The sequence below is a fragment of the Coturnix japonica genome, chromosome 20 (assembly GCF_054131305.1).
Source record: "Coturnix japonica strain WE chromosome 20, WE-NBRP24, whole genome shotgun sequence".
Taxonomy (NCBI): domain Eukaryota; kingdom Metazoa; phylum Chordata; class Aves; order Galliformes; family Phasianidae; genus Coturnix; species Coturnix japonica.
Window position 1 is genome coordinate 1,857,216 of NC_140682.1, and position 12,015 is coordinate 1,869,230.

Consider the following 12,015-nt stretch of genomic DNA (forward strand, 5'->3'; position numbering starts at 1 on the left):
AAGGGAGAAAGTCAAGGCCGTCTTTGGATGAGATGCTGTTCTTGGATGATTTGTCCCTGCTGCCTTTATTTGGCATAAATATTGAATCCTAATGTGACCACTGAATGGCATCACATATAAGCATCTTACCAGAGACTGAGGGAGGGATGTGGACTCCTCCATACTCCAAATAGTAGTGGGTTTGTTCTAATCATATGACCAAAGCTCTCATTTAAAAATTAATGACAGCAATGCTCCACATAGGAATTAAAATGGGTAGCTGATAGTCACAATGTCAGCATGAAGTTTTCGGTTAAGAAGTACTGAGTATTCAATCATGTTAAAATTTTCTTCTATTTGTGAGTATTAATAGCATCCAATTTCAAAAACTGCTTAATATATATTCTTTAGCTGTGTTAAATATACACAGTAGAACAATGAGCACAGGTATGTTGTGCTGGTTCTTTTGTAGAATTAGTTATATAAGTAGCACGAGCAAAAGTGTTTTAGGAGATGCTAGGTTATCTCAGCTTCAAGTTCAGGGTATTTACACCATTCTCTGAGCTTTTAGGTCTTGTTTCCTATGCTCTGTAATAATGCTTTTTCCCTACTTCCTCTGTAAGGAGCTTCTAGACTGAACATTACACATCTTCTCCCTAGTCTTATTTATCTTGCTTTAGTACTTGCTTGTTGTTTTCAGCATAAAGTGTTTAGATTACTTATAAATCATATTCCCCTCACTAGTGTTGCTGGGTGAGCAGTCAAAACCCAAAACCTGGTTTGGGGTGGAATATGCCACTGCTGTTTCTTCAGTATGACTTTTAAATCAGTTGAGGGCTGTATATAAAACTCCTTAGATGAGTTAAGAGGCTGTTTCCATGCAGTACATGTGAATCTGTATGTAATGCAGGCTGCACGTGGGCACTATAAAATTCTGCACTGTAGTAATAAAAGGACTGTACAAGAATCACCATTGAATATATTGTTGTGGTGACCCAATCCCTAGTAAGTCTTGACTTATATTTATTTTTCTAATACTTAAAGTATGCATATTATGGAATGGACATAACTGGATTCTAAAGCAATGATGAAATACAGCAGAAGTCGCTTTTGATAGAAAGAAAATGCATGTGATTTTAGCTAATTGCTCACCAGTTAAAGAAAAAAACAGCCCCAAGCTAATGGAATATTTATGGAAACTTGAATCTGCAAATTTGTACAACTTTATGAGTGAACTTTATATGCAAAAGAGTAAGTGTGGACAGAAGTAGGAATCCTCATATTTTGTTTAGAGATGAACTGAATAAGAGAGACAGATATCAACACTTAAGTGATCAACTTGTCCAGGGTTTTATCTTTCTTTTGAAAGTAAGAGGACTGTGAGTTGGAATGAAATTTCTTAGAGAACTGTTTATCTACCATTTAGATGTAGATGGAGTGATTCCTGGCTGCCTTATAGGGATTGCTGAAGCACGGAAGATAGAAAGAATATAGCTGTGAATTATCTATCTCGTTCCCATGTTTCTTAAATCTAATTAGATTTTCTACTGGTGTGGAGTGGAAGGTTTGAGTAGTGCCATGGTAAAAGTGTTCTTCCAGACTGAAAACCTTTTGCTCTTAATTCTGTATAGAAATCTGAGGCACCTGATTACGTGTTCAGAGGACTTGAATTCCTTCACTAGTATCAAATACTATGTGATGTGAGGGCATGGCTTGCATATTACGACAGTGTTTCACATAGAAGATGCTACTTGGTGTTGTGAACCGCTATGTAATAATTATTTTAATCAATCTGAGCTACATTCCTTTCCCCCTTTTTTTTTTTGGTTTGTTTGTTTGTTTGTTTTACAGTAGTTGTAAATGAGAGAAAGAAAAAGAACACTGTAGAGCAAAGGACAATTGAACACATGAAACAAAAGTGCTCCGCGTACCGAAAGGAAGTACTAGCACCGAGGGAAAGAACTGAAATCTTGGAATATCATTTAACTGTGCTTGAAGAACAATGCAGAAGAGAAAAAAATAAAAAAGAAGATTTCAGTAAGCAGGTAACAAGCCTGCGTATTGAGCTTTCTTTTTCTGAAGAAACAGCTGATGCCCTCCGTGAACAAATTCTGCAGGGTCAAGCTGACTATCGGGAAATTGCTTCTGAACTGGATGAACAGAAATCTATAAATATGACACTTGAAAACAAAAATGCCCAACTAACTAACAACATAGAAGTTGCCAAAGAATATATAATTGATAAAGTGTCACAAGTAAAAGAAATGCGGACCAAATTAGATGAATTATACAAATGTCACTTAGAGTTTCAAGCCATCGGTACTGACTGTCAGTGTAAAGGATTCCTCAGACTCTGAAAAAGATGAGACAGGGACATCTCAAATTAGTTCTGCATGCATTCAGTCACAGACTTCTTCCATCTCAGATCTTGTGCAGGACCTCTCCTTTAACTATAGTCTTGAAAGGATTTGGGAAGTATGCAGAAATATTGTTGATGTTTCCTCACAAAAAAGTCAGCACATCAAAGCACTGCTTCAAGACAATGAAAACCTAAAGGCGGGACTGAATAATGCTGAAAATCATAATCGTCAACTTGTAATGAAGCTATGTGAGATTACAACTCACACTAGTCAGGAAGATGATCTTGTGAATCAGTTACATGAGCAAATAGAAAAGAAAACTCAGGACATTGAAGAAAAGACTGCAGAAGATCAGAGAGTGATTGCACAATTTCAGGAGGAAGTTGCCAACTGTGAGGTAAAAAGAAGAGAGCTTGAATATCGCCTGGAGGCTTACAAGACAATGGAAGACAATGTGTCAAAACTCAATGAATTACTAAAAGAAAAAGAATCTATTATTGTTAATCTGGAGACAGTTACAGCAACTCTGCAGGAGAAGTCTGCAAATGCAGACAAAAAGTTTGAAGAGTTAAGTAGCAAAGAAGCAAATCTGATTCAAGAAGTTATGCAGCTGAAAAACAGCTTGGAGCAGATGAAACACTCTCTTCGGGAAAAGGAAAAGAGTGAAATGGAGAAAGTGCAACGTATAGAATCGTAAGTAACCACTGAGTTAACTTAGAGCCCTTTGAGAATGAACTAGAGTTAAAAATAGTTAATGGGAACATCCCTTCGACTTAATGCATCTGCATGCTTATCAATGGCCAAACTACTACTTTAAGATGCTTTGGTATGCTACTTGAGTTCCAAGGGAAAACAGGAGTGTGCAAGGAAATAAAGAATAATATGGGGATTTCTGGTGGTTTTGTTGTACATCCCTCAGAATAGCATCTGAATAATTTATTGCTTCAGCATCTGATTATGAGAAGCAAGCTGAAATTCAAAAGTAATTGTTTAAATCTTGTCACTGGTCTAGATAGATTTAAGAGTCTATTTACAAATAGAAACCAACAGGCAGGGCATGGATTAAGCTGTAATTGCTGTTTCCATGAGATGTGTAACAATAATGTTCTTTGTCTCTTTATTTTTAACATAAGGCTAGAAAATATTCTTTCTGAGAGTTCTGCCCTTGTACTGAATTTGAAAAAAGATTTGCAGAGGAAAGAAGAAGAGTATGCAGATCTAAAAGACAAACATTCAGATGCCAAGAAACAAATTCAGCAAGTACAAAGCGAGGTTTGTAACTCCAAAGCCTAAAACCTAAGTCTTGTGAAAAAACGCTGATAACTGGGAAGAAGAATGCTATTTACTTGAAGAGAAATAGACTAATTTCCAGAGGCTCTTTAATATAAGCATGTATATTTTTTTTCTTCAATTTCAGCTTCAGTGATGTTAATAGTTAAAATTTAATTATTAAACAAGAAGATATCTTAAAACCCATTTTGCAGGATCTTAGTCTGAAAGTTTATTGGGTGTGCTTGGGGTGGAAAATTGAAGCTTAAAAATGAATTCATGTCTTCCTTGGTAACCTTGCCCTTGCTGTCGTTTTCCTACTCAGCACTTGTTTGTGAATTCCTCTGTATTTAACAAAGAAGTATTTGGCCAGGTTGGATTACAGAAGTCTTTTAATGAACCGTGAGCTGTGCTTACATTACAGGTGTCCACGATGCGTTCTGTGGAGGAATCCCTCAGGAACAGGATGGATGAACTTGAAAGGATTAATAACCAGTTTAAGGATGAGCTGGATTATAAAGACTATACTATCCAACAACTTAAACAGGTATTTTTCTTGCTCTTAATGTTTATTAAATGAATGATGCAGGTTTTCCAAGCAACAGGAAAAAGGTCAAAAAAAAAAAAAAATTGGAGCAAAATGAAAGTGGCCAACTGAAATTAGTGGTAGACCATGAAAGATATTCAAATAATTAGTCACTACAGAGCACTGGCAGATTGCTTTAAATACAATAATCTGCATAGTAAATACATATGTAATACATGCATATAACCTGATCTTGTTGAGTGACATCACGATATGTTAATTGAAATGTCTTACCATAAACTCTTTCTATCAGCTTGAGTCCTTATTTATGCTATATGAAAAACTTATTAATTCTAGGCTGTCTTAAAGATTCTGCTTGTTTCTACTGTGTAGGCTTTTCTTTCAACATGAAATATAGGAGCTGGAGGAAAGGGACCATAATATTCAAAAGTGGCGTGAGGAGAGAGATCAGTTAGTTGAAGCTTTGGAAAAACAGCTCAAAACTTTGGCTTCTATTGCCATACAAAAAGAGACAGAAATAGCAGAACTGAGACAATCTGCCTTAAAGGATTCAAGCAAGGTCAGCTCTCCTTTCCTCCTACCTGATTAGCTACCCATAAATTCTGTAAAACTCCTGTACCTGCTCTTTGTATTCTGGGTGTGGTTCTGTTCTTGAACACTGTTGTATTGACATCATGTGCAACTAACCAAAAAAAGCACCAGCTTTTATTTTTGTTCTTCAGAAACAGAATTTCTGTTAATTACTAAAATTTCAATTTTTTCAGTAGTTCAGATAAGCAGATGTCAGTTTGATGCTTATGATCCTACAGTCATACTGGACATCTGTAGCTTTTTCTGATACTTCACAGCATTTCCGGATCCCAAGCTAGGCTCAATACTCAGACAGTAGTTCTGTCTCAGGTTTCTTACTTTCTTTGCTTTCTCTGAGGTAGTATCTACAATGGCATGAAAAGACAGAAGGGGACGTGGAGAGAGATTAAAGGAAGCATCAAAAAGCAGAGGGGGGATGATCTCTGGAAGTTGCATTTCTTATTTCAACATCCAGCTTTTAATCAGGATAGCCAATCTAAACCGTAGCATAGAATTTCAGAAGCTAAACTAAAGACTAAATGAGTTGTGCTCTTTTGAGAATGTTTGGATTCACTTTCTCTGAGAAGAAAGATGTTCTCATAGCAAAACTTCCCCTACAACTGCCGACTTTCTCACAGTACCGAGGATTTGGGAACAAATAAAAGCTCAGGTTATTATATCTTAAGAGAGATGAAGGCTGAAGCACATAAGTAAAATAGAAGAATCAAAATATATTGTATTACAACTTCCCAGGCAATTCTGTGACTACTGCACTTGTAACAGTGACCGTAAAAATCCGTGAAATGTTACTGTTCTTGAATAGTTAAGTGTTCTAGCCTGCAATTCTAAAACTGATGCTACTAAGTAATTGCATTACTGCTTGTGTGTGTTAATTCCTTTTGCCAATCCCACAACTCAGCAGTTTTTACTGTTTATTAGGATAATGCAACTGTGATAGAAGAGTTAAGAAAAGAACTGGCTGACAAAGATGACTTTATAAAGGAATTAAAACAACGCATTAACCACAGTAGCCCTCAGTGTTTGCCAGAAATACCTTACTTGAAGAAAGACAAAGTAGAAGGAATGACTCTGTAAATGAAAAGGTATGATTATATTTATAGAAAGTAAGTACTTAACATCTTGTTAACCCCTTTTTGTTCTTCTGTTTTCCTAGGAGATACTGGAGCTAGAATAATTTTTCTTAGCATATAGTCCTTTAACTACATATTCAGTGATGAGTACTTGTTGGTTCTTTTTGTCTTCCACTCAAACATGAGCTCTCATCTTCTCAAAAATATTTTATTTACTAGAACACCATCTCTCTGTGTACATTATGGAACTTTTCCATGCAGTTTTCCATGTATTCGTATGTGGATGCTGAAGATTAGGCAGAGGTTTAGCCTTTGGTGTTCTAACATAGCAGCGGTGAGCACGCAGAGTATGGGGGGAATGGGTGACAAAACGACCAGCGTTACAGATTTTGTCCCTAAATAATGTCTCGCTTTCTCTCTTTTGGAGGCAGAATACTGCCTGAGACTGTTAGTGAGACCCAGTAGGGTGTATCTGAAGATCACACAATGAATAGATGTTACTACCTTCCCACACTTGTGCTGTGTTTCAGCTTATGTGTTCATGTGGCGTCTGAGCTTGAGGTTTTACACTGTAACTTTAGAAAACTCGAGATATTTTGGAGGTCTAATGCATAGCCTAATCTTTACTCCTTTTAAATATTTACAGCCTAGGAAACAACAAAGCAAAACTAAAACTGGAGAAAGTATTCCATTAAGATGCAAAGCTGAAGACAATTATTTGTCACGTCCATGTACTAGGAGCCTCACTTCATTAAATGAATCTGAGGTTAGTATGAAACTTCAGATCTGAAAATGTTGTGATTGTATTGCTTTTGATAAGGAATGAGTAGGAAAAGATCTCATGTTCTCTAAACAATTCCCAAGTTTTAATTTATTTATCCCTTTCAAGGTGATCAGATCACCTGTTTTTATAGCCTTTGATAGGAATAAAAGCTGTTGAAACAATTGTGTGATGCATTTTTGTCAGGTGCTGTTGAAAACTCTCCTCATGTTAATGCTTATGAAGTGGCTCATGATTAGATAAGTTACTTGGAAAAAATTCATGGAGCCACTGAAACGGGCACAGCAAATTGAACTTATTTTCTTCCTCTGCAGGATTTCTGGATATTGTTTTGTTAGCAGATGATGTTAATCATTCCTATATAAGTTTTTAATTGCTAACTTTCATAAAATAGCAGTTACATATATTTTAAAAACAAAGTATTTATTAACCAACTTAATTCTTGGAAATACAGTGGGTGGTGATACTCCATTCAGATTCTTAGCAGAGCCTGATAAAGTGGCTCTGACTACTTTTTGTCTTTCTACAATCTTTGGTAACTTTTTGAGAGGAAGAAGACTCCCCTCAGGGGGTCGGAACAGTGTAAGTAGTAAAAGCTGCTAGTCTGTGTTTGGGACACTGGAGTTTGCTAGTTACTAGCAGCAGTAGAAGCAGCCATCTACCATTTTCTGATGTCCCCAGCAGCCTGTCTTCCATGTGTTCAACCAGCATCTGAACTCATTTTTGATATGCTAGCTGAATTCCTGCCATAGAGAAGGAGGAGTCCAGGTGATCTCAGTTCTGACTTTGTTGTTCCTGTTGAAAAAAACAGGATTGGGTGGATTGTGGACAGTAAGTGCTGCTGGGGAAATGCATACTGACATTTCCCTGTCACTTAGCTGTGCATTTGCTGCCATTTGACCATGAGCAGGTACATGATAGCCTTCAGCTTAAGTACGGTGTCATTGCTTGAATGTCTGAATTCTCTCCAGGGAAAAGATAGCAATGGAGTTCTTTAATGACTTGTACTGGGCTTGCACCTTGCCAGCTGGACCTTACTTATGTAAATAACATCTCTAGTGTAGAAGAGGAAGGGCAAATTCCCTAAGATTAAGCTGGAAGTTAATCGAACACTTGAATCAAATGCTCCTGTTCCTGCCCAGTTCTGATGCAGCAGAGTTGAGATGAAGAAAATCGTGTCAGTTCTACCACCATTCTCTATAAAAAAAAGTGTAGTTGTCTGTGCCCTTGAGAAAAAATGACTTGTAAAGTATCAGGCTCAGTTTAACATGGAGAACATTTTTTGTGATCATAGATTGGAAATAATTTTAAATGTAACAAGTTCTAGGAAAGAGGGGTAAAACTCTGCTGTAACTGAAATAGACTCCTTCTGTTACAAGTGTTCTTACAGCAGGAAAATCGAATGCTTACATATCCTTTTCCAGATGCTTTATAGCTTTTTAATCTCATGGCTACCTCAACACTTGCACTTAAAATTCTTCTGTGCTATCAGGAGCATTTGGGAACTGTCCTCGACTCTTCTGGAGTGTCCGCAGAAAATGGCAAAACTAGTCGGTTCCCAAAACCGGAGCTGGAAATCCCACTGACACCTCTGCAACCTGATAAGATGGAGATAAAGCAGCACGGCAGCATGATACCTTTAGGAGTGAAAATGCCTAAGGCAAAAAAGAAAAGAAGTGATGACATGGATGAGGTATGACCTAGACCCAACAGAAAACAAAATATCTGATGCCTTTTTACCATTCTCATTTAAGCATTAAAAAAATGCTATTTCTACCTCAGTAAAGTAGTTGAAGAATTTAACCAATGAACTGCTTTAATGAACAAAACTAATAGCCAAGCTCAGTGATAATGGTTTAAGAGAAGGGAATTTCTCTTAACTCCATTGTGTATTTTCTTTGAAACCTGTAGACATAAGTCAGCTTTTTAGACATCATGAGATGTCTAATACTGATATCTTAATGTCCTGTTTTTATAATTGAATGCTTATTTATTATTTGATTTACAGTGGAATAGTTACCACTAGCAAATACTTCCCTACTATTAGCAAAAATGTTTAAAGTGTTCACTTTTGTGACATCAATTGTTCTTTCCAAAAGAATCATGGCTGAAACTTGTCTTATTTTCCCAGGATTTTGTGAAAAGTGAGAACACGAAAAATACAAAATCTGTCAATACAAAATTCACCCTCTGCAAGTGACGAGAAAATGGTTGGTTTTTGTTCTAGTTTTGAAGCTAGCTTGGGACTTCCTGTAATTGTGTGGTCACACGGAAGAAGCAGTGTCTTATCCTTATGTGTATACCTGAATGGGAATCTTACATGCTTATGAGCTCTTCCTATTAAATTCCATAAGCTAACCAAAGGGCAAGTCAGTCTGTCCCCAGAGTGTGTAATGGCTGTACTGTGTAATGATTTGGAGGGAAGGATATTGCACACTGAATAGTTGGGAAGAGAAGCTTTAGTGTATTATCGTGTGCTTTTGTAAGTGAAGCCCTTGTATTAAACTAAGGTTCATATCATTAATATGCATGGCATATATAGTGTGCCCCGGTGGCGCAGTGGTTAAAGACGCCGCCTTGCAACACTGGGGCCCGGAGTTCGAATCCCCCCTGTGGCGCAAGTGGTAGAAGTGCCGCTCTGCTACACAGAGGCTCGAATTCCGGGGGCTGGACTCGATGATCTCTAAGGTCCCTTCCAACCCGCACGAAACTATGAAACTATGAAACTATGGCAGTTATTAAAAACAGATGTTCACATGTGATAGCAGTATCCTTGGAATGGTCAGAGTATGAGTAGTAGATTTTTCCCATCTGTTGTCTTCTGTTTTGTATGTTTGTTTATTTTATGTAATTAGAACAGCTTATGTAAGAAACAACTCCACAGCTTGGGAGCTACTTTTAAAGAAACTACTGCCTTATTAAGAAACTTTAAGAAACGTATGCCTTGAAATAGCTGAGATTTTGACAACTCCCTAAAGGGTATAAAGTTGTCTACATTACTTGCCGTTGTGGTATCATCAGCATAATGAACAGAGGTGTCAGTAGTAAAGCTCAAAATGTCAACTTAAAATAACGTTGAACTAAAATGAAGTTTAAACAATGCTCTTGTTTCACATGTTCACATCTCTGTTGAACAGAAATCCGGAAAAGACTACTTCCTGAGAAAGCAAGTACATGCTTCAAGACTGACTAAAAAGAAGGATGAAACACTGCAAAAAGTTGGAGATTTTATTCAAAGCTCTCCTTCTATTATACACTCTAAAGGTTGGTGTAGAATAAGTTTTATTCCATGTTTTCTAGACATTGTAGAATGGCTTGTTTCTGCTGTAGGCTATTAATGTATGTGTTCTTAGAGAACTTGTCTGCCATGTTAAGTTGTCCTTTGATTTATGAAGTAAATGCATTTATTCGTCTCTTCAGAGATTCATTATTACATTTGTGAAAACCTACAAGTATACAGAGAAAGTTGGTTCTGTCTTGTGCTTCTGTCAGCACGAAAGTTAGGCCTGTTGTTTAACTCCTGCTGAAGTTTCTGACTTCCAGTGACTTCTGAGCCATGATTGTCTTTCATAATCCATTTTAATGTGTGCTTTAAGCTGCCGTACCTGAACCTATAAACAGTTTCAGCTATAGAAGCAATAAAGAACCTCAATGAACAAATACAATTTCTGAGTATTTTCACTTAAATTTTACGTGTCATTTATAAACCAAGTTTGTTACGAAGCTTTTTTTGCATTCAGTGATTTAAAGACTCACAAAACCAGTAAGTTGATTGGTTTATGTATCAAAACAAATTTCTTCTAGCCAAGAAGCTGATGTCAGCAGTAAGTTCTCCTAAATCAAACGAACCTGAAAGTCTCGAAGAAGGAGAGACCAAGCCAAAACGATGCAAAAGGAAACTGTATTCAACTGTCGTTTCTGGCCCTCTAGATATACCTGCTTCTTCGGTAAGCGATTATACTGTAGTCTTGGCTTAAAATAAACTACTAAGGAGTCCAAACAGACTGGAGGTTTCATCTATTTGCAGGAGGAGGTTGAAAGTACTGAGGTATTTCTTTATTCTACCAAGTCATTCTTGTTGGTCTTCCTGCTGTTCTGTTTTATTTTGTCCTCAAAGATCTCTGTGTTTGGCTGGCTTACAGTTTACTAAGTAGGTGATGTAGCAATTTAATTGCTCTGCTATTCTTACGGGATCCCCAGTTAAGGAATCAATTTCCTCCTTGAATCTCCTGACTTCTCTGCTAGTAAAAATGGCAGCTTAGCATTCCCTATTTTCCTTTGACCTAAGGAGACTTCCCTAAGAGGATAATGTGAAGTATTTGTAAGATTAGTATTAGTATTAGAGAAAGGAGAACTCTCCAGGTTGCTGGAACGCTGTTCCAGTTCCCTCAGTAATTGAGAGTGCATCCTCCCTCTAGGGCCCTGCATGGGATCAGCAGCTCAGCCAGTCCCCTTCTCTGGAGGGGTTGCTGCTGCTTGCATTGATCTAGAAATTGTGGGGGTTGAGGGGGGGGAGAGGGAATGTATCTAAGGGATCCCATTTATGATCTTTCTGCTTTTTTTTTCTTTTGAACTTTGACTCCTTGTGAGGAACTGTTACTTCTTGCACCCATTCAATGTCATAAGCCAATTCTTTTTCAGAGAAAGGAGTATTACTGTTTACATATAAATTCAAAGTCTGACAAGCCCAATCTTTGTCAGACCCCTATTTTGGTCAAAATAATGATTTTCCCTATAGTGGCTCTCTAGGCTTTTTGTATACAGTATTTAAATATCTTTTTCGTTATCCCCAGTTTTGGGATTATTTTTCCAATTCTGAAGCTTCTCCCCAAGGGGCTTATCTTCAGGCACAATTCTGGGGATGCTTTTCCCTTGTACTTGGCAGCTCCTATTCCCCTTATCTCCAGAATGATGCTGCGAACTACTCAGCTCACACGATTCTTGGACTTAGGGCCCATTCCCTCTGGAGTACCTCGCTCTGATTCTCGAATTATTAGGGGTGTGCTGCTGGCACTTCATCAAGTGCACAGGGTACCATACAGCAACAGCGCGCTCCCAGACTCACCTGAGCCCCAAGACTCACCTGAGACTCAAGAGACCCCCCAAGGCAAGAATTAAATTCCCTTGCCTCTGTCTGTGCACGAAATTACCGGGACTGCAGGAGTCAACACCTGTGCCTTAGCTTTCATAGAGCCCATCCTTTATGTAACAGTTTCCTATCAGCCATCCCAAGAAGTCACCTCACCACCCAGGCAGGACCGCTGAAATCAATTGGGTGCACCTCTCCTGTCCAGGAACCCCAAAGAGGCGATAATAATCCCAGGCCAGCAATTGTAGTATTGATATGATGATTTTATTCAAAGTCTTTGTTAAACAAAGAGGGAAGATTATGGTATGCCCTATAATCTTGAAATACCT

General features: G+C 37.8%; 1 protein-coding gene across 1 annotated transcript; it reads left to right on the forward strand.

Moving 5' to 3' along the window:
* The first annotated feature begins 4,041 nt into the window (after positions 1-4,041).
* LOC146757479 (kinesin-like protein KIF20B) lies at positions 4,042-11,715 on the forward strand. Its single transcript, XM_085520665.1, has 6 exons — positions 4,042-4,155; positions 4,553-4,714; positions 6,463-6,582; positions 8,090-8,290; positions 9,735-9,861; positions 11,483-11,715. Exons 1-6 carry the CDS (start codon positions 4,042-4,044, stop codon positions 11,713-11,715), a joined length of 957 nt encoding a protein of 318 aa, XP_085376791.1.
* The last annotated feature ends 300 nt before the right edge of the window (positions 11,716-12,015 follow it).

What these genes read in the sequence shown, in the direction of transcription:
- LOC146757479 (XM_085520665.1), top strand. Translation starts at nt 4,042, where the DNA reads ATGCGTTCTGTGGAGGAATCCCTCAGGAACAGGATGGATGAACTTGAA. An exon ending in CCTTAAAGGATTCAAGCAAG is followed by an intron (nt 4,715 to 6,462) that starts GTCAGCTCTCCT and finishes AAATATTTACAG; the next exon opens with CCTAGGAAACAACAAAGCAA. An exon ending in TTCTATTATACACTCTAAAG is followed by an intron (nt 9,862 to 11,482) that starts GTTGGTGTAGAA and finishes TGTACTTGGCAG; the next exon opens with CTCCTATTCCCCTTATCTCC.